This window comes from Nematostella vectensis, chromosome 7, assembly GCF_932526225.1.
Source record: "Nematostella vectensis chromosome 7, jaNemVect1.1, whole genome shotgun sequence".
Taxonomy (NCBI): Eukaryota; Metazoa; Cnidaria; class Anthozoa; order Actiniaria; family Edwardsiidae; genus Nematostella; species Nematostella vectensis.
Window position 1 is genome coordinate 4624328 of NC_064040.1, and position 26684 is coordinate 4651011.

The 26684-nt window shown below is 44.0% G+C and overlaps 2 protein-coding genes across 3 annotated transcripts; both read right to left on the reverse strand.

The window, feature by feature from the left end:
* Positions 1-645: 645 nt before the first annotated feature.
* On the reverse strand, positions 646-17054 carry LOC5509684 (acid phosphatase type 7). Of its 2 annotated transcripts, none has more exons than XM_048730437.1 (13): positions 16921-17054; positions 15420-15639; positions 14556-14738; positions 12755-12780; positions 12579-12676; positions 12284-12346; positions 12083-12197; positions 11658-11771; positions 11395-11455; positions 10662-10729; positions 10487-10558; positions 4662-4799; positions 646-915 (listed from the first exon to the last, which is right to left on the reverse strand). In XM_048730437.1, the coding sequence occupies exons 2-13, from the start codon at positions 15604-15606 to the stop codon at positions 700-702; spliced, it is 1341 nt and encodes a 446-aa protein (XP_048586394.1). In that variant the 5' UTR covers positions 15607-15639; positions 16921-17054; the 3' UTR covers positions 646-699. The 2 variants fall into 2 exon arrangements, with proteins under 2 accessions (XP_048586394.1, XP_048586393.1); XM_048730436.1 differs by having other exon boundaries at positions 15420-15620; positions 16921-17053.
* Positions 17041-26558, reverse strand: LOC5509677 (UBX domain-containing protein 1). The gene is made up of 12 exons (XM_048730438.1): positions 26401-26558; positions 26235-26288; positions 25425-25504; positions 24958-25093; positions 24533-24569; positions 24320-24414; positions 21587-21641; positions 21219-21283; positions 20940-21011; positions 20468-20519; positions 18861-18968; positions 17041-18202 (listed from the first exon to the last, which is right to left on the reverse strand). The coding sequence occupies exons 1-12, from the start codon at positions 26451-26453 to the stop codon at positions 17981-17983; spliced, it is 1029 nt and encodes a 342-aa protein (XP_048586395.1). The 5' UTR covers positions 26454-26558; the 3' UTR covers positions 17041-17980.
* Between the last annotated feature and the right edge of the window lie 126 nt (positions 26559-26684).

The following is a 26684-nucleotide window of genomic DNA, read 5'->3' on the forward strand; positions in this document are numbered from 1 at the left end:
TGCAGGGGGTACGAACGCACCCCCCAAAACGGCCGAAAGTCCATTTTCGGTTCTCGATAGACGAGTTATTTGTAGACAAAACTATAAAGTATAAGTTAGATAACTCTGGTGTGTCATCAATCCATAAGTCAGACTTTATTGTAGCCACATCCGACAATAAACGTCCTTTGGAGATACTGCAAAGGCATAAGAAATCCCTTTTTGTCCCCCTCTCCCCCCCCCCCCCTCCCCCCCCCCCGCCCCACACACACACACGCCCGGGACGCTTATTTAATTTCCCTAGTCTTTAGTGGGGCGCTTATTGGAGAGGGGGCGTTAATTTCATTTCGGCGAAAAACACCAGCTTCTGAATGGACTGAGACAAAAACTTGCGCTTATATAGGATAAAGAAGTTGAATGAATAGGAATAATAATGTGAGCATGTCAATGCGAGCTCAATTTACAACGTTCAAGTGGTGCATTTGTTGAGATTTGTTTGGAGGGGATGGGAGGGGGAGGGGGCACTTATTGGGGAGGGGGCGCTTATTTGAAGGAGGGCGCTCAGTCGAATCATTACGGTAAGTCAAATCATACCAGGGCATCCATCTTTTTTTTTGTACATAAGACTTAATCTTAACTCAACCGCAGAGATGACAAAAAACAAGATAAAACCAAATACTAACGCTTTTAATTTACTAAACGCGCAAGTTATTATTGAATTCATAAGTAAGGATCCTTGACCCCTTTAAGTTTGGAGTAATAGTTCTTAATCATATCGGTGACTGCTTGAGAAATTTCTGATCCCGAGTTGCGTATTTTGTTCACGCGCATCTTCTTATCGGAAGGCTGCTGACTGGATGTCTGCGGCGCATCTTGGAAACTTGCGGGCCCATGGGTGTCCTTAATGAGCCAGACTTTATCAATGACCTCGTAATCCTGTGGGAAGGAGGGAGATTAGAATGACAACAACAGCCGCAGCAACGTCAACATAACCAATAACGATAACAGCAACAACGACTACGTATATAGCAGCAGCAACACCGAACGGAGCAGAAACAACGACCAGAGTAGCAACAACAACAACAACGTAGCAGTGTCAGTAGCAGCAATAAAAAGAAGCAAACAACATCAACGGTAACAATAAAAATGACAGCAGCAGCAACCACGACTGAAGCAGCAGCAGCAGCAACCACGACTGAAGCAGTAGCAGCAGCAGCAGCAACCACGACTGAAGCAGCAGCAGCAGCAACAACCACGACTGAAGCAGCAGCAGCAGCAGCAACCACGACTGAAGCAGCAGCAGCAGCAGCAACCACGACTGAAGCAACAGCAGCAGCAGCAACCACGACTGAAGCAGTAGCAGCAGCAGCAGCAACCACGACTGAAGCAGCAGCAGCAGCAACAACCACGACTGAAGCAGTAGCAGCAGCAACAACCACGACTGAAGCAGTAGCAGCAGCAGCAACCACGACTGAAGCAGTAGCAGCAGCAGCAACCACGACTGAAGCAGCAGCAGCAGCAACAACCACGACTGAAGCAGCAGCAGCAGCAGCAACCACGACTGAAGCAGCAGCAGCAGCAACAACCACGACTGAAGCAGCAGCAGCAGCAACAACCACGACTGAAGCAGCAGCAGCAACCACGACTGAAGCAGCAGCAGCAGCAACCACGACTGAAGCAGCAGCAGCAGCAACAACCACGACTGAAGCAGTAGCAGCAGCAGCAGCAACCACGACTGAAGCAGCAGCAGCAGCAACAACCACGACTGAAGCAGCAGCAGCAGCAGCAACCACGACTGAAGCAGTAGCAGCAGCAACAACCACGACTGAAGCAGTAGCAGCAGCAACAACCACGACTGAAGCAGTAGCAGCAGCAGCAACCACGACTGAAGCAGTAGCAGCAGCAGCAACCACGACTGAAGCAGCAGCAGCAGCAGCAACCACGACTGAAGCAGCAGCAGCAGCAACAACCACGACTGAAGCAGCAGCAGCAGCAGCAACCACGACTGAAGCAGCAGCAGCAGCAGCAGCAACAACCACGACTGAAGCAGCAGCAGCAACCACGACTGAAGCAGTAGCAGCAACAACCACGACTGAAGCAGCAGCAGCAACCACGACTGAAGCAGTAGCAGCAGCAACAACCACGACTGAAGCAGCAGCAGCAGCAACAACCACGACTGAAGCAGTAGCAGCAACAACCACGACTGAAGCAGCAGCAGCAGCAGCAACCACGACTGAAGCAGCAGCAGCAGCAGCAACCACGACTGAAGCAGCAGCAGCAGCAGCAACCACGACTGAAGCAGCAGCAGCAGCAGCAACCACGACTGAAGCAGTAGCAGCAGCAACAACCACGACTGAAGCAGCAGCAGCAACCACGACTGAAGCAGCAGCAGCAGCAGCAACCACGACTGAAGCAGCAGCAGCAGCAGCAACCACGACTGAAGCAACAGCAGCAGCAGCAACCACGACTGAAGCAGTAGCAGCAGCAACAACCACGACTGAAGCAGCAGCAGCAGCAGCAACCACGACTGAAGCAGCAGCAGCAGCAACCACGACTGAAGCAGCAGCAGCAGCAACAACCACGACTGAAGCAGCAGCAGCAGCAACCACGACTGAAGCAGTAGCAGCAGCAACCACGACTGAAGCAGTAGCAGCAGCAGCAGCAACCACGACTGAAGCAGCAGCAGCAGCAACAACCACGACTGAAGCAGTAGCAGCAGCAGCAACCACGACTGAAGCAGCAGCAGCAGCAGCAACCACGACTGAAGCAGCAGCAGCAGCAACCACGACTGAAGCAGCAGCAGCAGCAACCACGACTGAAGCAGTAGCAGCAGCAGCAACCACGACTGAAGCAGCAGCAGCAGCAACCACGACTGAAGCAGCAGCAGCAGCAACCACGACTGAAGCAGCAGCAGCAGCAACCACGACTGAAGCAGCAGCAGCAGCAGCAACCACGACTGAAGCAGCAGCAGCAGCAGCAACCACGACTGAAGCAGTAGCAGCAGCAGCAGCAACAACCACGACTGAAGCAGCAGCAGCAACCACGACTGAAGCAGTAGCAGCAGCAACCACGACTGAAGCAGTAGCAGCAGCAACCACGACTGAAGCAGCAGCAGCAGCAACAACCACGACTGAAGCAGCAGCAGCAGCAGCAACCACGACTGAAGCAGCAGCAGCAGCAGCAGCAACCACGACTGAAGCAGCAGCAGCAGCAGCAACCACGACTGAAGCAGTAGCAGCAGCAACAACCACGACTGAAGCAGCAGCAGCAACCACGACTGAAGCAGCAGCAGCAGCAGCAACCACGACTGAAGCAGCAGCAGCAGCAGCAACCACGACTGAAGCAACAGCAGCAGCAGCAACCACGACTGAAGCAGTAGCAGCAGCAACAACCACGACTGAAGCAGCAGCAGCAGCAGCAACCACGACTGAAGCAGCAGCAGCAGCAACCACGACTGAAGCAGCAGCAGCAGCAACAACCACGACTGAAGCAGCAGCAGCAGCAACCACGACTGAAGCAGTAGCAGCAGCAACCACGACTGAAGCAGCAGCAGCAGCAACAACCACGACTGAAGCAGCAGCAGCAGCAACCACGACTGAAGCAGTAGCAGCAGCAGCAGCAACCACGACTGAAGCAGCAGCAGCAGCAACAACCACGACTGAAGCAGTAGCAGCAGCAGCAACCACGACTGAAGCAGCAGCAGCAGCAGCAACCACGACTGAAGCAGTAGCAGCAGCAGCAACCACGACTGAAGCAGTAGCAGCAGCAACAACCACGACTGAAGCAGCAGCAGCAGCAGCAACCACGACTGAAGCAGCAGCAGCAGCAACAACCACGACTGAAGCAGCAGCAGCAGCAACCACGACTGAAGCAGCAGCAGCAGCAACCACGACTGAAGCAGCAGCAGCAGCAGCAGCAACCACGACTGAAGCAGCAGCAGCAGCAACAACCACGACTGAAGCAGTAGCAGCAGCAGCAACCACGACTGAAGCAGCAGCAGCAGCAGCAACCACGACTGAAGCAGCAGCAGCAGCAACAACCACGACTGAAGCAGCAGCAGCAGCAACAACCACGACTGAAGCAGCAGCAGCAGCAACCACGACTGAAGCAGTAGCAGCAGCAGCAGCAACCACGACTGAAGCAGCAGCAGCAGCAACAACCACGACTGAAGCAGTAGCAGCAGCAGCAACCACGACTGAAGCAGCAGCAGCAGCAGCAACCACGACTGAAGCAGTAGCAGCAGCAGCAACCACGACTGAAGCAGTAGCAGCAGCAACAACCACGACTGAAGCAGCAGCAGCAGCAGCAACCACGACTGAAGCAGCAGCAGCAGCAGCAACCACGACTGAAGCAGTAGCAGCAGCAACAACCACGACTGAAGCAGCAGCAGCAGCAACAACCACGACTGAAGCAGCAGCAGCAGCAGCAACCACGACTGAAGCAGTAGCAGCAGCAACAACCACGACTGAAGCAGCAGCAGCAGCAGCAACCACGACTGAAGCAGCAGCAGCAGCAGCAACCACGACTGAAGCAACAGCAGCAGCAGCAGCAGCAACAAAAACTTTGGAAAACGGCCAACACTAGCAACGACGAAAACAATAATAGTAGAAGTGACAGCCAAGCCAATTTAGACGAAGTCAGAAATCAGAACAGACTGACAAACAGAAGGAATTCTAAAACACCTTGTCTATGCTGACTTGTTCGAAGTACAAGTGTGTGTTATTGTGGATTTTCATTCTTGTAAAACCATAGTCCAGTGAACGAAACGCCGTCCACGGCCCGTAGTCACGTTTGAAGCTATCATGACAGTATTTACAACCCTACAAGGGATAGAGGAATAAATAGGAATAATAATTAGAATAAGAAATAGTTATGAACGGCGAAAAGAGATTGAAGAAATCAAGCGAGAAAAGAATGTAACCACCTTGAAAATAACCAGTGTAGCGAATACAAGTGGCGGGGGTAGGATAGGGAGGGGAGGCTAAGTGGGGAATGGCAAGGTTGTATAAAAGATGAGTACGGTGGCCCATAAGGTATTTTGGGTATATATTTTTTATTCCCCCACGGCCCCACGGCCCCATCGCCCCATCGCCCCATCGCCCCTCGGCCCCACGACCCCATCGCCCCCATCGCACCACGGCCCCATCTCCCCACGGCCCCACGATCCCATCGCCCCACGACCCCATCACCCCACGGCCCCATCGCCCCACGGCCCCACGGCCCCACGACCCCATCGCCCCACGGCCCCGTCGCCCCACGGCCCCGTCGCCCCACGACCCCACCGCCCAATCGCCCCACGACCCCATCGCCCCACGACCCCACCCCCACGATCGCTGGCTTTCCTGATCGCAGGCTCATCAGCTCTAGACGACACGTGTATACAAAGCGAATCCAAGCATGGAAGGCGTGGAAGAGGTTGGTATTTTACTTCAGAGCGTAACTGAGGAAAACATTGTCAACCACACGGGAAACTGCTTTTATTAATTCTTTGTAATATAAGGAATAGTTGATCTATTTTTTTTGTTAATGTTGTTTGACTTTATAAGGTCGTAGAGTTCCTAAGAGAAGAGCTCTCCCTCGATGATCAAGTGATAGATGTCTTTAGAAAGGAAAAGGTAAAGAATTGCGGCTTGTGTTATGAACCGAAGGTGATCTTTGCACGAACTTCTCTCTTTCTGTTTTGTATTTATTTATAAACACATGAAACATGAAGATATCATTTTGTCGAGAATGCAACTACTTCTTGGCCAAAAGCTAAAAACCAATGTAGTTTTGTACACATTCGCCAGTAGACACGAGATCTGTACACAGTAATGCATCAGTCTTACTTCCCTGACCAACAAACCCCGGGGGCTGGGTGAGAAATTTCATATGCGTGTTGCCAATGTTCCCCTTGATACTGAAGCAAAATATGTTAATGTGTATTCTTTAATTAAAGCCCAATTTCTCATTATAATGAGAACAACATACTTATATTCAAAATAATGTCTCTATTATCACACAATGGAGGTTTGGGGTGTGGTTGTGGGGGCGAGGATATAAATGACCAGTGCATAATTATTTGGTCTTTTAAAATGTGGTAGCCTGATTGATATATACAAAAGAGTCCAATCCAGGGATTGGGGCTGATTCTCTTGTACTTGTGTGAAAACCAGGCTAACAAAATGGCTGAGAAAACAGACATTCTATTTTTTCATTAGTTTTGCCTGTAAGGCAAGGTGGCCACAGCAGCCATTGGCCAATTAGTGGTCCCTCTAAAACATTCTGCTGATCAAACTTTAATGAAACTATAATGATATCAACAATGTCTTTCAATTCTTTTCATAATCTTATTATCTTGTGATTGTAAATCACAAGTCTAAATCACTACCTACCTACTTACCCACCCACCCACTTGTGCATTACACCCACCCACCCACCCACCCACTAGTGCATTACACCTACCCACCCACCCACCCACCCACCCACCCACCCAAATAAGTTGTCCACAGAAAAAGACTCAAATGCACGCAAAGGCCCCCAGAAGACAGAAAGCAACGTTATTTGAGTTTCGCTGGAAGCACTTTGTGGAAGGGACTGGTTATAAATTTCAAGGTGTAGGTGCAGGGGGTGGTGTGCGAGTTGTGGACATGCCCCGGACAGCTACATGTATTGACTTTCTTCTGGAGCTTGAAAGGCTGTATTTCCCTGATGGCAAGAATTCCCAAGGAGAGCTAGTTGATATGGAGACTAAGGTAGCAGACTTCAGAGATGAAGTGTTGGATTCTTGGGATCCGATGACGGCAGACGATTACAAGAGCAGACATGCATTGCACACTCTTAGAGTGCATTTACTAAGCAAACGCAAGGAACACCCTGTTACTCCATCCATCCGAGGTCAATCAGACTCTGTTAAACGGCCAGACACATTGAGCATTTCCGATGATGATGATGATGATGATGATGATGATGATGATGATGATGATGATGATGATGATGATGATGATGATGATGATGATGATGATGATGATGATGATACGGGATATCTCGCAAAAATGACGAGGAGCTGATGCTATCAAGAAAGATGCGGTTGCTTCCTGAGCCTAGTTATGGAAGTCCCTTCATTGTTATCTCGGTTAGACATCGACACCTTGGTGTGCAATCAAGGCGATTTTTAAACAAAAGCAAAGCAGGTTCCATATATGATTGGGTGGGCTCGTTATCCCCCACACCAAGGCACTATGAGCTCCGAATAGCGTCACCTTCTAGAATCGTTTATCCCGATGAGGATGCAGACCCACTTGCCAACAGCTTACTCTATATGCAAGAGTGTGAGGACCCTGTTCCTCTATCTAAAGACGAGCAGGAAGTAGAATTTTTTAGTGGCGAAGGAGCAGAGAGCAGTGATAACAACACCACTTTGCCAATGGATGAAAAGCCAAGCCCAGGGCCAAGCGTCTCGTGGTCACCAGAATCACACACCAGTGACATCCGCGGCCCTCTCCAATGACGACTATGTGGCTTTGGGTCGTATAATCACACACCAGATTTTTCAAACAGGGACTTTCTCGCTGTTGTTGACTGAAGCAACGATGCAACAAGCTGTCTTAGGCAATGTCACAGAAAGTTGCCTACTGGAATCCTTCTCTTCGCTTCTTCACGAGAAAGAACGAATGTTAATTGCTCATGCTACGGACACCAGCTTGCATTTCCAAAGGAAGAACTGATAGACGTTTTGGCAGATTTTAATGTATCAACATTGCCAAAGCGGGAGAACCTGAGAGAAATCCTACTAAATGTGGCCGAGACAGAGCTTATCTCCAAACCATACCTCCCTATCATGAAAATCGGACAAGGGATGGGTTACTACTGGGTAGGGGTAACGATGGAAGAAATACGGGCTCTGTATTTGTCAGCCATCCCAACACCTCTCTCTGTGGCCAACAAGCTGTATATGTCAGATCCAACACAGACGACAGGGAAGGTTTTCCGCTGGCTACTTCGATACGTCAGAAACCAAAACCAGGCTTTCAAGACTACTACGTTTCTGTACTGGTAGTGAGTATGCTGAAGGAAGAATAAAAGTTGAGATGGAAAAGATGTCAGGAATGGCCATGAGACCCAAAGCTCGTACATGCTTTAATATTCTGGTTATACCTGAGAACTACACTTCTTATGCACATTTGAATGAAAACCTCGACTTTTACCTACATAACACTCACTTCTGGGAGTTAACTTAAGGGTAGTGTATTGTTTACAGGTTTAGGGTTACAAAAAGTTTATTTAATTTTAGGCACAATATGTACATATCGCATAGAGCAAGCTGATAATTTACTACAGTAAATTATTTTGGTCGATGCAAGATTTGTTGGGTTTTGTTATGAATTGTTATTGGAATATGCTGAAAAGGTTGCATTGTCAAAATAATTTCCCGCGATTTCGAATCGTAACTAACGCTAAGGTTATACTACTACATTCAGTTTTAACTACATAAGTAAAAAAAACAACATTTTTTTCATTTGTATGATTGAAAAAGTATTAAAAAATACTGTTAGCGTTAGCAAGTCTCGTGTTTCTCGATGGTGTAACCTTTTTTTATACAAGCACCTTAAGATGGGGGCGTAAAGGGGGTGCGAACATCTTAAAACCGCACAGGAAAACGCACCGAAAACGCAGAGAAATACGCCAAAACCCGCAAAACCGCCAAAATAAGTCAAAAACCGTAAACCGCGCCGTCTAGAGAAACTGCAGTAGCGCGGAATAAAATACAAAAAACCGCGCCAGATTTAAGGCAAAACCGCATCGCCGCAGACCCTTGCCCCCCTCCCTTAAGGACCCCATCATCTTGTGCCCTTTTGCGCCCCCCGATGATTCGAATAGTACGTCCACTGACATCATATTGTCTGTTTGCCATCTGTTTTTTCTTTATTTATTGCCAAGAAAGTATCACGACTGTGATGAATTTTATCTGGTAAGTATAGACCTATTGTATTCAGAAAAGGAAGATCTATATGGCAATTGCTAAGGCGTAATTTGCCGCAAACTACCATATTTAGGCTAAACTTTATGATTATATGTTACTTGTTTCGGTCAAAAGTTGAATAAAAAGTTGACAAGCGTCATTTGGCGAAGTAGGCATTCCAATTCCCTTGTCTTCCATAATCATATTTGCTAGCTGAGCAAATGCTTCGTGGCATCCCGAAGCGGGTCTTTCTACGGCGTATTCCCCCTCTGCGATGTTCAGGTCGTCGGGATTAATCCCATACTTGTAGCTTCGTGTAGATTGCCTTTCAGGAAGAAAGTAAAGCACATCAGGTTTTCCTGGGGGTGATTCGGCATTGTGGGACGGCCTTATGCGATGAAGGTTCCAGTGTTTGGCTACTAGGTTAAGTTCGTCCTGAATGATGTTGAAGTAGCAAAATCGTAAACACTCTACATGAAGCGGATCGTTATCATCATCGATCCCTATGTCTCGCATGTCCTTAAAATAATTTATCCACCAGTTGGAATTTTCACCAGGCCTCAATGCGCTGATTGGATGTGGATTTACCATAAATGAAGCTCTCGCCGCCGTCCCGGACGTCAGAACAATTTCTTCGCAGAAAGCGCTGAATACCTGCTACAAGGACGTTCTCGGTCCCCCAGTCTGCCCTTACGAATTTCGATGTCCCATTTATTGAACGAACGTAATCGATAAAGTACTTCGCTACAATTCTAGGGTTGTTATTTGATGGCCCGACCTCTAACCACAGAATGCGACGGCTATAACCGTCGATTGCCCCATGGATAGCAAAACCAAACGGCTTCAATTTATCGTATCCATCAATATGCCATACAACATCGGGTCCCTTGGAGTAGTACTTTCGTCTTCTAAGTCTTCTCCTTGATCTATAGTCCACTCCCTCTGGATCGATGTCTCGCGGTCGACATTTAGGCCATACTGAACCCGTAGTCTATGGTGTATTTGCCTGTATCCGAAACAAGACCCACTTCTACTTATCTCTTGCTCAATAACATCACAAATGTCCCGGAGACTTGCATGTTGTCTTCTTCGCTGCAATTCTTTTGAACGAAGGATCCTTTTTAGCTGACGCATTGAGATAGTTATACCATGCAGTGCACAAAGAAACGATAATATCTCGCAGTACTGAAAACCAAGCAGGAAATAGCTTTCTATTATAGAATCTCGATCCCCTTGCACGCTCGGAAGATATGTCGGCACTGCCATGTTTTTGCATGTTTTTGTAGTTTCTGAAAAACTGCTTCTTGTGACAAGTGCCTAATGAGCCTGCAATCACCGTGGTGTGGCGCAGCGGTATGGCCGTGGGGCGATGGGGGCGATGGGGCCGTGGGGCGACGGGGCCGTGGGGCGATGGGGCCGTGGGGCGATGGGACCGAGGGGCGGTGGGGTCGTGGGACGATGGGGCCGTGGGGAAAAAAAATTTATACCCAAAATACCATGTCCCTTATGGGCCACCGTAGATGAGAGCAAGCAGTTATAAATGAGATAAGGAATAAACTAACTTACCGCTGACCCGGAAGTAAGGTGTACGGGCGCTTTTGGGTTTGTGTATGGCTCCTCTTCAGAGCCCTTGTATATCTGAAAAAAATATTCACAAAATATGAACTTGGGTCACAATCAAATGAGAATCTCCTCCTAAGAAGGGATTCTTGTGAGTGTGGTCTGATTTGACTTTTTGTACCTTATGCTGATAAACAGGATAAAGACGCTCGTAAGAATGCTCGTGGCCGTATAGCTGAAGATCAACACCTGGAACAACACGAAACGCGCCGTAGCCAGCATGAGACAAGTGAGGCACGCGCCTCAGTAAAACTGTTATGTTTAGTCCAGTGGCAAGCTTTGCCTTGGCAAAATTTTGATTCTGGCTACAGGCCTGCATTGAGGGACAGTCACGCTGCTATTTTACTCTCAGACACGATACCGAGTGACTCAAAGAATCCATTTCCATTGGCTTTTGCAAGCAAGTGCTTGAGACATTTTCGTTATAAGTTGTTAGACTTTAATCTTTGGTGGTTATTTTGAAGTTTTCTTGCAAATAAACCAATGCATTTTCAATTTTAAGTAAAAGGAGTGATTGATCGACCATTTATAATACGACACCAGACATTAATTCGCAGCCATATACATTAATACGACACCAGACACATTAATTCGCAACCATATACATTAATACGACACCAGACACATTCATTCGCAACCATATACATTGATACGACACCAGACACATTAATTTGCAACCATATACATTAATACGACACCAGACACATTAATTCGCAACCATATACATTAATACGACACCAGACACATTAATTCGCAACCATATACATTAATACGACACCAGACACGTTTTGCAGGTAAAAGAAAAGTGTCGGGAGAGCATTTATGAATCATTGCTAATAGGAATAACTGCTTACCGTGTTTATAGAAAAGCTCCTCTAACGGAAAAAGCTTTAATGAGGTTATACCAGTGCGAATCTAAGAAAACAATATGTAACAAAATGAAAAAAATAATGATAATACATAATAACCTCAATGCAGAAAATATTCATCCGAACCAAATGTCTAATCAAGCGTCTCGAAAGTTTGACTAAGGCTTGCATTCAAGATGAACTGAGTACCACATCATTTGAGGCACCCAGTGAGCATTTATGAATCTATAACTTTCTTTCCTGTTTACCGCGTTCTCGTGGTTTTGACAGCCGTCTCCCACGATGTTGGAGCAGTACATGGGGCGGTGCCCCATCGTGATGATCCAGGGCCTCTGGGCGCGGTTATGTGGCAGATTCGCCTCCTGGACACAAGACGAGATATCGTCAAGAGTTAATGGACACAGAACTATCTGTGGCCGCGTCTGAATCATTAATAGCGCCATCCGCTATAGCGCCCTTCACGACACATTCTACTCGCCTCCTGAACACACCAGACAGAAGATAATGAATAGAGCCCCATCCCCTTCCCAGCCTAATCAAACTCCATGCAACATACGTAACCCTGTTGGGCGTGGTTATACGGAAGATTCACTTTATGAATAGACAATGCTCCTCTAGACCTTTTTTTATCAATTTGTACTGTTCGAAAAGTTGTTGTATCTCCATCACTTACCTCTAGATCTTTCTGCAGCCATTTGTACTGTTGCACAAGTTGTTCAATCCCGAACTGAAGGAAGTAGTACACCTCGGTGCTGAAGCTTATGATGTGAGCTGGACCGATATTCCAGCTAGTAACAAAAACAGACTAAGCTACAAGCAAGGACTTAGAGCGAACGAAATTGTTACACTAGAAAGTCATAGGTCGATAAATCACCTGTAAAAGATTCCCTCGGTCCCGCCGGGCATGCTGAATCTTTTTCTGTAGTCGGAGAAATTGCTGCGAAACAAATGCATAAATGATAAAAACAACAATAATGACGACCACGGCGACGACGACGATAATGATGGTATGATGGGTAATGAAGATTATGGTAATGATTATGATTGATAATGATGATGGTGATTTAGTTTTTAATCATGCTAATAATTTTGATATAATAATGATAACAATATTTGAAAATAATGAAATTATGAAAGGGTACCTCGACGCTACGAAGAAGAAGACTTACCACGCATGCTCGTGATTTCCGGGGCAGACCATATATGGTGTGTATGCCGCCATAGTCTCGATCTGGTTCATGAACGTATCGCCTACCCTCGCCATATCCTTTAATGAATAGTGTATCAATTTCCTTCTTTGTTACATAAAACAAGAAAACTTTTAAACTCAAATTTGAATACTCACCGAAGCCATATCGTATGCAAAGTCTCCTAAATACAAACAGTAATCAGATCAGTTAGTAAAGATATAGATCAAATAGTGCGAAGCGTGCTACCATGGCCACCAATACAAAGTGTTATAATGCGACGCGCGCTACCGTGGCCACCAATACAAAGTGTTATAATGCGACGCGCGCTACCGTGGCCACCAATACAAAGTGTTATAATGCGACGCGCGCTACCGTGGCCACCAATACAAAGTGTTATAATGCGACGCGCGCTACCGTGGCCACCAATACAAAGTGTTATAGTGCGACGCGCGCTACCGTGGCCACCAATACAAAGTGTTATAATGCGACGCGCGCTACCGTGGCCACCAATACAAAGTGTTATAATGCGACGCGCGCTACCGTGGCCACCAATACAAAGTGTTATAATGCGACGCGCGCTACCGTGGCCACCAATACAAAGTGTTATAGTGCGACGCGCGCTACCGTGGCCACCAATACAAAGTGTTATAATGCGACGCGCGCTACCGTGGCCACCAATACAAAGTGTTATAGTGTAACGCGCGCTACCGTGGCCACCAAAACAAAGTGTTATAGTGCGAGGCGCGCTACCGTGGCCACCAATACAAAGTGTTATAATGCGACGCGCGCTACCGTGGCCACCAATACAAAGTGTTATAGTGCGACGCGCGCTACCGTGGCCACCAATACAAAGTGTTATAATGCGACGCGCGCTACCGTGGCCACCAATACAAAGTGTTATAGTGTAACGCGCGCTACCGTGGCCACCAATACAAAGTGTTATAGTGCGAGGCGCGCTACCGTGGCCACCAATACAAAGTGTTATAGTGTGACGAGCGCTACCGTGGCCACCAATACAAAGTGTTATAGTGTGACGCGCGCTACCGTGGCCACCAAAACAAAGTGTTATAGTGCGAGGCGCGCTACCGTGGCCACCAATACAAAGTGTTATAGTGCGACGCGCGTTACCGTGGCCACCAATACAAAGTGTTATAGTGCGACGCGCGCTACCGTGGCCACCAATACAAAGTGTTATAGTGCGACGCGCGCTACCGTGGCCACCAATACAAAGTGTTATAATGCGACGCGCACTACCGTGGCCACCAATACAAAGTGTTATAGTGTAACGCGCGCTACCGTGGCCACCAAAACAAAGTGTTATAGTGCGAGGCGCGCTACCGTGGCCACCAATACAAAGTGTTATAGTGTGACGAGCGCTACCGTGGCCACCAATACAAAGTGTTATAGTGTGACGCGCGCTACCGTGGCCACCAAAACAAAGTGTTATAGTGCGACGCGCGTTACCGTGGCCACCAATACAAAGTGTTATAGTGCGACGTGCGCTACCGTGGCCACCAATACCAAGTGTTATAGTGTGACGCGCGCTACCGTGGTCACCAATACAGAGTGTTATAGTGCGATGCGCGCTACCGTGGCCACCAATACAACGTGTTATAGTGCGACGCGCGCTACCATGGCCACCAAGACAAAGTGTTATTAGTTCGACGCGCGCTACCGTGGCCACCAATACAATAGTGCGAAGCGCTCTATCGTACCAACCAATACAAAGTGTTATAGTGCGACGCGCGCTACCTTGGCCACCATTACAAAGTTTTGAAAAAGCTAGCCAATTTGCCTCGCTGGTTAGCTAGTGAAAGTCAATCATGTCTAATTTTACCCTGTTAAGGCCACATTTGTAATAAACTGCCACATTTGTTATTAATAAGGTAGGCCACATTTGTAACAAACTATATGATATCTCATTAAAGAAACTATTTAAACCTGTCTATGTCTTACCTATGTGAAGTATCGCGTCATAGTGCCCGGACTGAACTTCTCGCTGAAGTTTAGCTAGAGCCATAGGGTTCCCGACCCCGAGGTCACCATACACTGCAAAACTCGGCGACCAATCCGAACCAGCATTGGACGCGTTAAAAGTGTAGATTGCACTCCATCCGTGGTCCCCGCCACACCGGTAATCTGACAAGTGTAGTATTATGCTTAGTCTTGTATGGGAACCCTGTGTACAACCCTGTACACCCGGGCATGCGAGGGTCCGCCATCTTGAGATAAAACGTGTTTGTTGAATTTTGATGTAATTTTCACTCGGCGTGCTATATTGAATCTAATTTAACACGAAGCTAAAACGATGGTGATTCGAATTCGCATTACATGCATACGATATTTTCAATGGTAGACTCAAGTTTTCTTTTTTGCTGATTAAAGCGCGGAAAATTCAAATAAGTTGCAACTTCTTGTCAGAAAGCGAAAATATTGTGAGTCTTGTGGCATATCTAACTATGGAAATGACAACCTTTTAAAGATCAGCCGCATGATTTTCAGATTTTTAAACTGGCCCATGTCGTCAGACACACGTTTTCTGTTGTTGTTGTTTTGTATGAAGACCTAAGACCCCGAAACTATTATAAGACTATTTCACACATAAAAACTTAAGGAAGACATTTTAATCAAGTATCATTAACAATGTTTCAGGCTTCAATCGTGAATGGCTATTTTGAAGTTTTTTTTACAAATGACCCGTTGTATTTTTAATTGTAAACAATAACAAAGTTGTTGATCGACATTCTTGAACTGTTAGCCGTAACTTTTTCCCGGTTAACTCAATTGTTCACGTGTATTAGAGAGGGCCACCATTCTTACCGTATCCCTCACTGGGCACCAGTCCCTCGAGTTTGGCTCGGTGGATCCAGATTGTGCGCTTTTTCACTCCGCACGTCCTGAACTTGGAAACTTCGGCATCGACCTTACTGCCTAGCGGTTGACCCCTCAAGCCAAACTCCACGAAGCTGTTATTGGTCCGCGCCATGGTGGCCCACGTGACCATCATCTCGGAGGGGTCCCCTGGGGGAAGATTGTCTCACTAGGATGGTAACTCAATAGTGTAAAACGTAAAACAAGCACAACACAAGCACATCAGCGCAACTCATAGCCCGAGTGTCAGTCCCTTTTACCGTTCCCTATGAAGTATATAACGGGAAGCGCTAAAAAGAGGGCCTGAAATATTGAAAAGTCCATTTGTTGGAAGAAACTACGGAGCAGGTACTGCGTAATCGCCTGCTTGACTTTGCTGACGCGACAAATTCAACTCAGTTTGAAGTTTGTTAGATCTATGTAGTGACCTACCAAGAACCACTGGATCAGATACAAGCCGTCTATCAGGCCATTATCCACCCCCCCATTTTGAAATCCTGGACCCGCCCCTGCACGGGTTACGCACAACCCATGCCATGCCAAATAAGGCATTCAAGTGCACGACCTCGCGGTTTTAAAACAGCCTTACCATCAGTTGCGGCAGTTGACCGGACACAACCCCATGAGGTCTGGTTTGATTTGTATGTGTCATTTGCAATTAGTATTATTTTTATAACGAAGATGACATTTCAAATAAGATTATTTCATACCAAATAAGACGGACAGTTCCAATTAGTAGTTAGCGAGTAAGCAAACAAAATATTAAATGCGACTTCTAAAAATTGCATGTGCATGTTTTTTTCCCATCATGTCTGACCATCTAAATTAGTCCGCAATGCAGAAATAAAAAACGGAGGGGGAGGGGTTCTGCTCAAAATCCAAAATGGCGGCCCACACGAGGCTGGTTTTTCGCTATAAAAACACCGGCTAAATGGCTGCGTTGCAGGCTATTGTCGTGTCGATATGCTCTTTTGCGCGCTCATGTCGTTAATATCAAATACTAAAATATACTCTCCACTTAAGAAAAAGAGGCAAAATGTACATACAAGTAATTTTCTATAATCTACCCCTTAACGTACTTTAACATAACGTCACTGTCAATAGAAACCTAAAAAGCTGTAAACAAACTCTGATGTACGAGAGCCTCGTTACAAATGGCTTATTTATTAAGATACTCACGTGTAATCAGAATACCCATTCATCGAATCCAATCTCGCACACCAACAATACAACACAAGATTTGTAGAATAGAGATCACAAACACGACAGGTGCCTAACAATGACCTAAGACTATCCCCAGTAACTATATATCTAGCACTTTAACCATGACGGAGAGAATATAAAACCAATTGTCCAAATAAGAAGGATACCGGGTACGATTCTGAGAACACTTGATCGTAACTTGTCATTCTAATACCGCCATTGATCAACTGTTAATACTGATACTTACCTGTAAGTGAAAGGTGAATCTGCTCTGGCTGCGGGGACTTCCATAATAGGTTGGAGCCCGGACACCACGCTTGTGCGATTGTGAGCTTGAGAAGGATTATACATGACAACAGCATGAATCCCATTTTATCGACATTTTATACAAACATATTTTTAGGTTGGCACAGGAAGCAGGTATAAACACAAACTGACAGGTACCAATATTGCTAACACCCAGGAACACGGTACAAATACCACAGATAACCCAAGACTGTTTGATCTCATGACGGAAAACATGACTTGACGTTTCCAATATGCTCATTTCACATCATAAAAGGAAGAAAATTCCCTTAAGTACTAAGTGTATAATATCAAATGCGACTTGTTTTAAATTGATGCTACTTTTTGTAAAATGTCATTGAAATTCGAGTTTTTCGTCCCTGAGCTCATACATAGCGCCAGGATGATTAAAGAAAATACTATTTCTTAAAAAACCAAAATCTTGATCTGTGCATTTACGGCTCGTTATTTGTGTTGAATACAAGGAACTGATGGCCATTGTAAGAAATTGTATCTTCTTTCACCATCTCTCCGAAATGCGCATATTCAGGGTTATCCGTCATGTCTACCCCCAAAACCCGGTTTCGACGATATAAAATATTGAATTGATAAATTTATGAATAGTTGAAGACCGGCATGGTTTCGGCCGAACTGCGGTTTCACATACAAACAAGGGCCATTGGTTAGAAATATTTGTAAAGGTTAAAATATTACGCTCTTTAAATGCAGACAACTGTACAAGGTTTTTTTTATCTCTGAATATTTTGATAAATAAACAGGTGAATATTCATTATGACACGCAATGTGCGAACTATAAATTTTAGTTTTGTATGCCAAAAGCGAGGCCTGTTCTTATCCATAAGACCTTGCTTTGGAACTGTGTTCCCATTGTCTTTGTTTTGCAAATGACACCAACACATTTGAAGCCGCTAATACACGACTTGGTGTATTGTCCATTTAAATACTCCATTATCATCAAATGCAACAAGCAAGCACAACACGCATGCGCACAGTTCGCGAGTTCACGTCTTCGTAAGAATCAACACTGCCGACGGAACTAGACCAGCATCCTTCAGGGTCGTGTTCATGTCGGCGGGCGAGAAGGTTTTGCGCGGGAAAGACGTCATAAGAGCGAACGGCGCGATGCCGTCTGTTCGGTTACCCTGCACGTATGCTACGACCGCGGACAGTGTGTCAGTGGCCTGGAACGAGCCCGTCATTGTCGCGCCGTTTGTAAGTCGAAACTGGAAAAAAAAATTAGACATTGGTACACGGGCGGTAGGATAGATCGCAACGGCCGTCATTGTCGTGCCGTTTGTAAGTCGAAACTGGAAAAAAAATTAGACATTGGTACACGGGCGGTAGGATAGATCGCAACGGTTATGTATGGTTTGATGGTGGTTTAGTCGCCCTTGTTTTAATAGCCTTTGAAGCGTTTTTTACAGCCGTACGTGTCTCTTTGACCCTTTTTACAAACTACACCGCCCTGGATCAATAAATAATTGTCGCCCTCTAGCTCTCTTGAAAGCTAAGACAAAATACATCAACCCATAAACTATCCTATAGCCCGTGATTGGTACCATGGGTTACAAAGGTTCTCTGACCGCCGAAAACTTGAAAGCGCGCCGCAAACCCGTTTGGTAAGTAAGTAATGAAGTAAGTAAGTAATAACTAAGACAAATTCATCAAACCATACATAATAACCCATAAACTATCCTATATCCCGTGATTGGTACCATGGGTTACAAAGGTTCTCTGACCGCCGAAAACTCGAAAGCGCCGCAAACCCGTTTGGTAATAACCTATATTGTAACGTTTTACAGGTTTGGTAATTACCTATATTGTAACGTTCAATATTTATGAAATACAGGAATTTTTCATGTTTTACAGTTTTGTGTGTACCTGTATTTTACACATGCTGTAGTCTTTAGGCGGAGCTTGAGCCTGCGGCACTACTGGTGAAGGTTGGGCAGCGGCTTCAGATGTCTCCTTTTCAGAAGATTTTGCAAACTTAAAAACAAAAAAGTGGAATTTAAGTCGGGGATCATGCTCCATGCTTTCCACGGCCTATAACTGCCTTGTGCGTGGTGCTATGGTAGTGATGACAATGATGGGATAGTGATAGGGGGCTTATAGTGCTGGTGGTGGTGGTGATGATGATGAGGGAAATGGTTTTGGGTGGTTATATGGAGATGGTGTTGGTGATATGTGATGGTGGTGATTATGATTGTGATGGTAATGGTGATGATGATGATGACGGTGGTGGTGATGATGATGATGATGGTGATGGTGGTGATGGTAATAGTGGTGGTGGTGATGATGATGATGATGATGGTAATGGTGATGGTGGTGATGGTTATAGTGGTGATGGTTATGATGATGATGATGATGATGATGGTGGTAGTGGTGATGATGATGGTGGTGGTCATGATGATGATGATGATGGTGGTAATGATGATGGTGGTGATGATAATGGTGATAATGATGATGGTAGTGGTGATGATGCTGGTGGTGGTAATGATAATAATGGTGATGGTGGTGATGGTAATAGTGGTGGTGGTTATGATGATGGTGGTGGTGATGATGATGATGGTGGTAATGGTGATGGTGGTGATGGTAATAGTGGTGATGGTTATGATGATGATGATGATGATGGTGATGGTGATGATGATGATGGTGGTAATGATAATGGTGGTGGTGATAATGGTGATGATGATGATGGTGGTGATGATGATGATGGTGGTAATGATGATGGTGGTGATGATAATGGTGATGATGATGATGGTGGTGGTGATGATGATGATGATGGTGGTGGTAATGATAATAATGGTGATGGTAATAGTGGTGATGGTTATGATGATGATGATGGTAGTAATGGTGATGGCGGTGATGGTAATAGTGGTGATGGTTATGATGATGATGATGATGATGATGGTGGTGGTGATGATGATGATGGTGGTAATGATGATGGTGGTGATGATAATGGTGATGATGATAATGGTGATGGTGGTGATGGTAATAGTGGTGGTGGTTATGATAATGATGGTGGTGGATATGGTGATGGGTGTTGATGATAATTGTGGTTATGATGATGACGGTGGTTATGATGATGATGGTGGTGGATATGGTGATGGGTGTTGATGATAAAAGTGGTTAAGATGATGATGGTGGTTATGATGATGATGGTGATGGGTGTTGATGATGATGGTGGTTATGATGATGATGGTGGTGGATATGGTGATGGGTGTTGATGATAATGGTGGTTATCATGATGATGGTGGTGGTGATGATGATGGTGGTTATGATGATGATGGTGGTGGTAATGATAATAATGGTGATGGGTGTTGATGCTCAAGGGTCCAGTGATTCCTTTCTTTGACTGCAAGGAGCCCCCATAAAGACAGCTGAGTCACAAGATGCATGGCAGAGAGCATGACACAAGATAACTAGACCACCCCTGGGCGATGGCGGAGGTGATTGAAGGCAATGTGGCATACTAGTATACATACCTTCTTTGCCCTTTCAGCTTTGTCTTTTTCAATCTTCTCCCTCACTCTCTGCCTGATAAAGTAAAAAGTAATGTTAACTCAGGTTAAAGAATATCAGCTACTCATAAAGGTTTATTAGCAAATATTGTCAAAACCAATACTACCAATAACCAAAATAATCAACAATTGTCAAGCCCAATACTAGATTAAAATAATCTCAATTAAGTCTGGTCTTCATATAATCGCACTTAATCGCAGCTAATTTCTATTGCAAAGTGGTTTCCATATGATCACACTCGATGAGTGAGTTTCCATATAATCGTAAACAACTGCCTGCATTCTTGTTTGATGATACTGAAACCTGCCTTTACTCGTGTGAATCAGCTGATAGAAAGGATGTTCGTGTGACTCAGTATCAAGTAGGAGTGTTAAATGGTGGCTTGTTTGGCCTTCTTTGAGTCCAATGCAAACTGAGCAAGAAAATATTACGAACCTTGCCATCTTTTCTTCTTGCTTTTCTCGCCTTTTAAAATCTGCTAGTTTCTTAGCTTCATCCAATTCCATCCTGAAACAAAACAAACCACTAAATAACATAGATCCACTTTGTTTGATTGCACCTTTGATCATCTGACATGTAAGAATGCATTATGGAAATAAATAAATCATTACATAGTTAAACTATAGTGTGGAAGGCTTAAATGTTAATAGACTGTATCAAACTGAGCTAAGTAAAGTAAAAATTGAAAATGCAAGCGAAGATGGAAACACTTACTGTTGTTTTATCTGAGTAATCTCTTTCCCAGTTTTTCTTCGAATCTTTTCTTTCTCAAGCTTTTCCTATAAATGAAGAGCCATTAAAGAAATGATAAAAATTAGTAATATGGAGAAAAAACAACCACCACCACTTTTGAGGTAATAATTATAGTCTCCTTTGCAGGCTTTTTGCCAAAAAAAGCTCATGAAAAGAACCAAGGCAGCTCGCGGGTGCTCATCCTTATCCACATTTGGCACTGTCCCCTCCCCCCTTTCTCTAGGAATGTGTTCACCACAGGAACCATGTGAAGCTATTTGGATCCATTCCCAGTTTTCTAACATTTAGAGATGCTCACAGAGGAAGATAGAAGTATCACACCATTCTACCTTTTTTTCTATCTCAGCTTTTTCCTGTCGCCTTTCTTTTATCTTTTGTTGTAATCTAGTGCAAAATCAATTAATGAAATGTCAAAAGACGGAATAGAAGAGGCATAGCATGGAAGTAGTGAGTGCAAAATCAATTAATGAAATGTCAAAAGACGGAATAGAAGAGGCATAGCATGGAAGTAGTGAGTGCAAAATCAATTAATGAAATGTCAAAAGACGGAATAGAAGTAGTGAACCCAGATTATTTATAACATCTTGATCCAGGAGAAATATATCTTAACCTGAATTTCAGAAACAAACAAAGAAGACAAAAGCAATGTGAACATTTGACAGTGCAAACGGGAATAGAAACCTGGTAGCATGAGCTCAATTTTTATCTGCAATGTAAAATTTTCAAATTCCTTGTTTGTGTTGAATTCGGTTTGTTTAGGTTATGGCCTTGCACATGGTAATGCGCATCAGAGCGTAGCATCAATTCTAACGCTAGGTTTATTATTATAACTTTGATCTCGAGAAAGCTACACACTTTTTATTTTATTTGGATAACGGTTGTCTAATATGCATCTTGAATCCAAAGTTAGAGATTTCAAAAACAAATTTAAAAAAATATATCAACATAAAAACAGTGCCATAAAAACGGTCCGTTTTAAAGCCCATTTTTTATGAACATTGCCACCTCCAACAACAAAACATGCAACTGCAGACAAAAGAATGCGTGCCCCCTTGACGGAAACTGCCTCCAATCATCTGTTATCTACCAAGCCACTGTAACAAGAAAGGACAACAACACCTCCGAAACCTACATAGGACTAACCGAGAACGAATTCAAGACAAGATATAGAAACCACACCGCCTCATTCCGACACGCTAAACACATAAACTCGACCGAACTAAGCAAGTACATATGGAGCCTTAAAGACAACGACATAGAACACTTTATTTCATGGAAAATCCTGTCATCTCACTCCACCTACAACAGCTCTAGCAAAAGATGTAATCTCTGCCAGAAAGAAAAACTTATCATTATCCGCCAACCCAAGCTATCAACTTTAAACAAGCGTAACAAGCTAGTGTCTTCGTGCCGCCACAGGAACAAAGCCTTGTTATGCAACAGCTGAACTATTCAATTTCACCATAACAGCCATTCAAATTTCACGCCCTATTTTTATGTTAATTTTATACATAGATAGTATATAAGTGATGGTAGTAATATATTCTTATTAAATCTCCTGATGAGTGGGCAACCACGAAACAGGCTTGTAGAGATGAAACAGTAGTTCGTGTGTTTTTTTCTACAAACCAATATATATATTATTTCCCTTATACTAAGTTTTCTTTCTATTGAATTGTTTGCTGTTTTTACTATATTTCTCATATCAAGTGTATTTTGAGATGCTATGAGTTAGTTAGTTAGTCTAGGCTAGTTAGTTAGTTAGTTAGTTAGTTAGTTAGTTAGTTAGTTAGTTAGTTAGTTAGTTAGTTAGTTAGTTAGTTAGCTAGTTAGTTAGTTAGTTAATTAGTTAGTTTGCTAATTAGTTAGTTAGTCAGTTAGTTAGTTTAGTCTAAGTTACTAAGTTTTAAATACTTTATATAAAATATTGTTACCTTAATTTTATATTGTAAAGCGCCACTGGATTCATAGTAGAAGTGGCGCTATAAAAATAGATTATTATTATTATTATTATTATTACGTCGGGCCTTTTTTTGCCCTTTTTGCCTTCATTGAGCCGTTTTTGCCCTTTTGCTTATTGCCTTTTTTTGCCCATTGCGCCCTTTTTGCCCATGGCGCCTTTTTTGCCTTTTTTGGCTTTTTTGCCCTTTTTTGCCTTATTTTGCCATCACGCTCTTTCTGCATTTTCATTGTGCTTTTTATGCAGTATGAAGTGTTTTTTTTCTATCTATTTAAGCATATTTTTTATCCCTAGACAATATCAGCATGGAGAAATATACATTCTATAATGAAAATAAGTTTAGAAGCCTAAATTGTTCAATGATAGAGCTCCCATATAATCTGAATTTTCCGAAGCTGGATTAAATTTTGATTTTTTTATAGCAGGATTCTAGAGAGGCGCGCGAAAAAAGGCAAAAAAGTGGGCGATAGGGCAAAAACGCAAAAAAGTGCGCGATAGGGCAAAAAAGGGCAAAAACATGCGGAATAGGGCAAAACTAGGCAAAAAAGGCAAAACAGATTTGCAGCGTTCAAATGTTACGCAGCAGTTTATGATAACTACATAACGTCCATACTTCGACAACAAAATATAGAGGTTTTCTATTAGGTTAGAAAAATAGTATGACTATTTTTAAAAAAACTACGATAATCAAACTTTTATATCCCAAATTCCGGATACGTATAACGCAATACTTAAGAAATAGCAGTAAATCTAAAACGAAATGTCGAGAAATTCCTATTTGAGCCAGGCTGGCGCAACACCATGTGCAAGGCCTTATTTGATAGTTTACTTGATTCACAATACATATACCTCATCTCACTGTATACTTCACTCTAATTTTCAAATTTTTTTAGCTGATTCCAAAACCTGTTTTTACAAAAAAGATTTGGATTACGAGACACAATTGGATCAGCAAAAATGGGAAGCAAAAGGACACTTCATCACTTCATGTTGTTCTTTATGGTGATGATGTTAATGATGTTGTTGTTATTGTTGTTGAACATCTAAATCTCGGTTGTATCTGCCAACTCAGCCAATGATAACATAGCACGTATAGACTTACTTTTCAAGGTTTCTCTGTTTTTCCTCTGCTGTTAATGGTTTGATCTCTTCTGTTGACTCTGAAAAGTTTGCATGTCCAGTGCGTGCTGCATGAAACTGTGATAAAATACTGTGCTTACAATCCATCAGATAGACCATGGGGGAGGAGGGGCAGAGTTTGTCCCTGGCTTTGAGTTTGCATCACAATTGTTATAGACAACACATTGGTACATACCTGGACATCATTCTCTGATCGCAGTCTCTTTCCACAACTGTTGAGAAAGCGGGATAAGTTTGCATTCAAGTAATTCTGTGCCCTTAACAATTCAGCCTTTCACCACTGTACAATACATGTGAAATACCAAGTAAGTCTTGCTTTCTTTTTAAAGTGTGTTCATATGGACTGGTACCATCTTGATTGCCCATTTTCCCTCTCCCACCCTGCCCTTCTCCCCCCCCCCTGATACTTACTCATCACCGATTAGTAAGAGGGCTTGTCCAGGGGCTGCCTCCCCCACTATCCCCACCCTTTCCTTATGTTTTGGTCCCCCCTGAAAACTGATTTATCACAGATGAGTGATAGTTTTTGTTGATGGATTGCCTCCCAGTTATCCCCACCCTTCCTGTATTCCCCTCCCCCCACCTCCCCTGGATACTTACTCATCACAGACAAGTGAGAGTGCTTGCTGAGGGGCTGCCTCCCCACTCTCCCCTCCCTGACCTTCTTCCTGATCCCCCACTGACTGGGAATCACCAGGTGCAGCCGCACACATGGCCTCTTGGGGCGGGGCCGTGTCTGCAATTGAAAGCATGCAAATAATAAAGGAATCAAAGATAAACGCATCCTTGTATGTGAGTGGCTTCTCTAAATCAAAATAGTTGTGTGTAATTTTGGTGAAGCAGCAAGCACTATTCCACGGCGCGCACACAGGAGTGGCTGAGGGGGGGGATGCGCAGTCATAGGTATCATATGGAAAAAGTATAGAATTTGAAAATTCGTTAAAAAGAAATGACACACTTTTTGGCCGTCAAGAGGTGCGCGCGCACCCTGCGCACCCCCCTTTGTACGCGCCTGATTCCTCTATCCCAAGTTTAGTCCATTATAAATGGAACTTCAATTTATCTACCATCAGCAGAGCCAAGCTTGTGGCCTTGTGGGAGCTTGTAAGGTTCATCAATATCTGGATCCTCAGAATGTGCAAAAAGCCTGGAGATTATGGAGAAACAAATGCAGCACATATGGTTTGATATTACACTACTGATAGTAAATAAATGTTTGAAAATAAAAAAATACATATCAAATCAGGTAACATATGTCAGGAGCATGAAATGGGAATGCTAAAATGGTTTCGTCCTATTTCAGGCCATGGAACAGTATTTCTGAGGTGGACTGCAGCTGGGTTTCCTAAAGAAGAATCTTTAATAGTAATCCATGTATTAATGTTTAGTTCTATATGAGATGGTTCTAGACTTGGTGTCCTTCTAGTTTCCTCTACAGTGTTTTCTTTGAAAGACAGTGATGTGAGAGGTGGTTTTCAGGGGAGGGGGACAAAGATGATAGTGAAGCTTGGGTAGAGGGGCTGAGGTAGAGCAAAAGGGAAGCAGAAAAATATTGGGGGAGTGTTAAGGGGGGACTTCATCGTCAGTACACCATTAGTACTGTATGGGTAGTGGATAAATAATTCTTGGGGGAGGGGTTGAATCATTCCTGATATCCAGATACCATGGACATAGGAGAAAAATGAGAGAGAGGGCAATACGGAGTTCACATAAGTACAATTCCTAGAAAATTCAATAGCCAAATTCGTTTGCATACTCGTGCAGTAAGTATATAGACACGCTAGGTTATCGGTATTTGCCGTTATAAAAAGTTTAACCTATGGATGGTAACAATATAAATGTTCTAGATAAACTCACACAATATGGTGTAAACATACCATTCCATAGCGGCCTCGACCCCTCTTTTTCCAGTCACCGCCAGTGCTTTTTCACTGAAAGACGGAATCCATAGTAAAATTGTCCAAAATGGCGAAGTAAGTTATACTTTAACTTTGGTATTATGTCCAACGGAAGAAAAGATGCATGAATATTTTCAACACTTACGCTCTATTCTGGGGAAACCCCATCTCCATTAAAGTCTGAACTTCGTTTGACATTTTTCGCAGAAAGAATTATTTTCGAAATACTAAAAAAAGGAGAACTTCCTTCACAATAATGGCCGTCTTGGCTGAGCCGTGTGACTGGCTTGTCAGCGCTAAAAACACAGGCAACCCGGTTCACAAAAGAATTCAAAGTTTTTTAGCCAAAAATAAAGATTTGCTATGAAGTATTTAAAATTTTCTAAGAGGTGTCCTTCCTTATTTTTCTCAATTTGTTCAAAAATGATT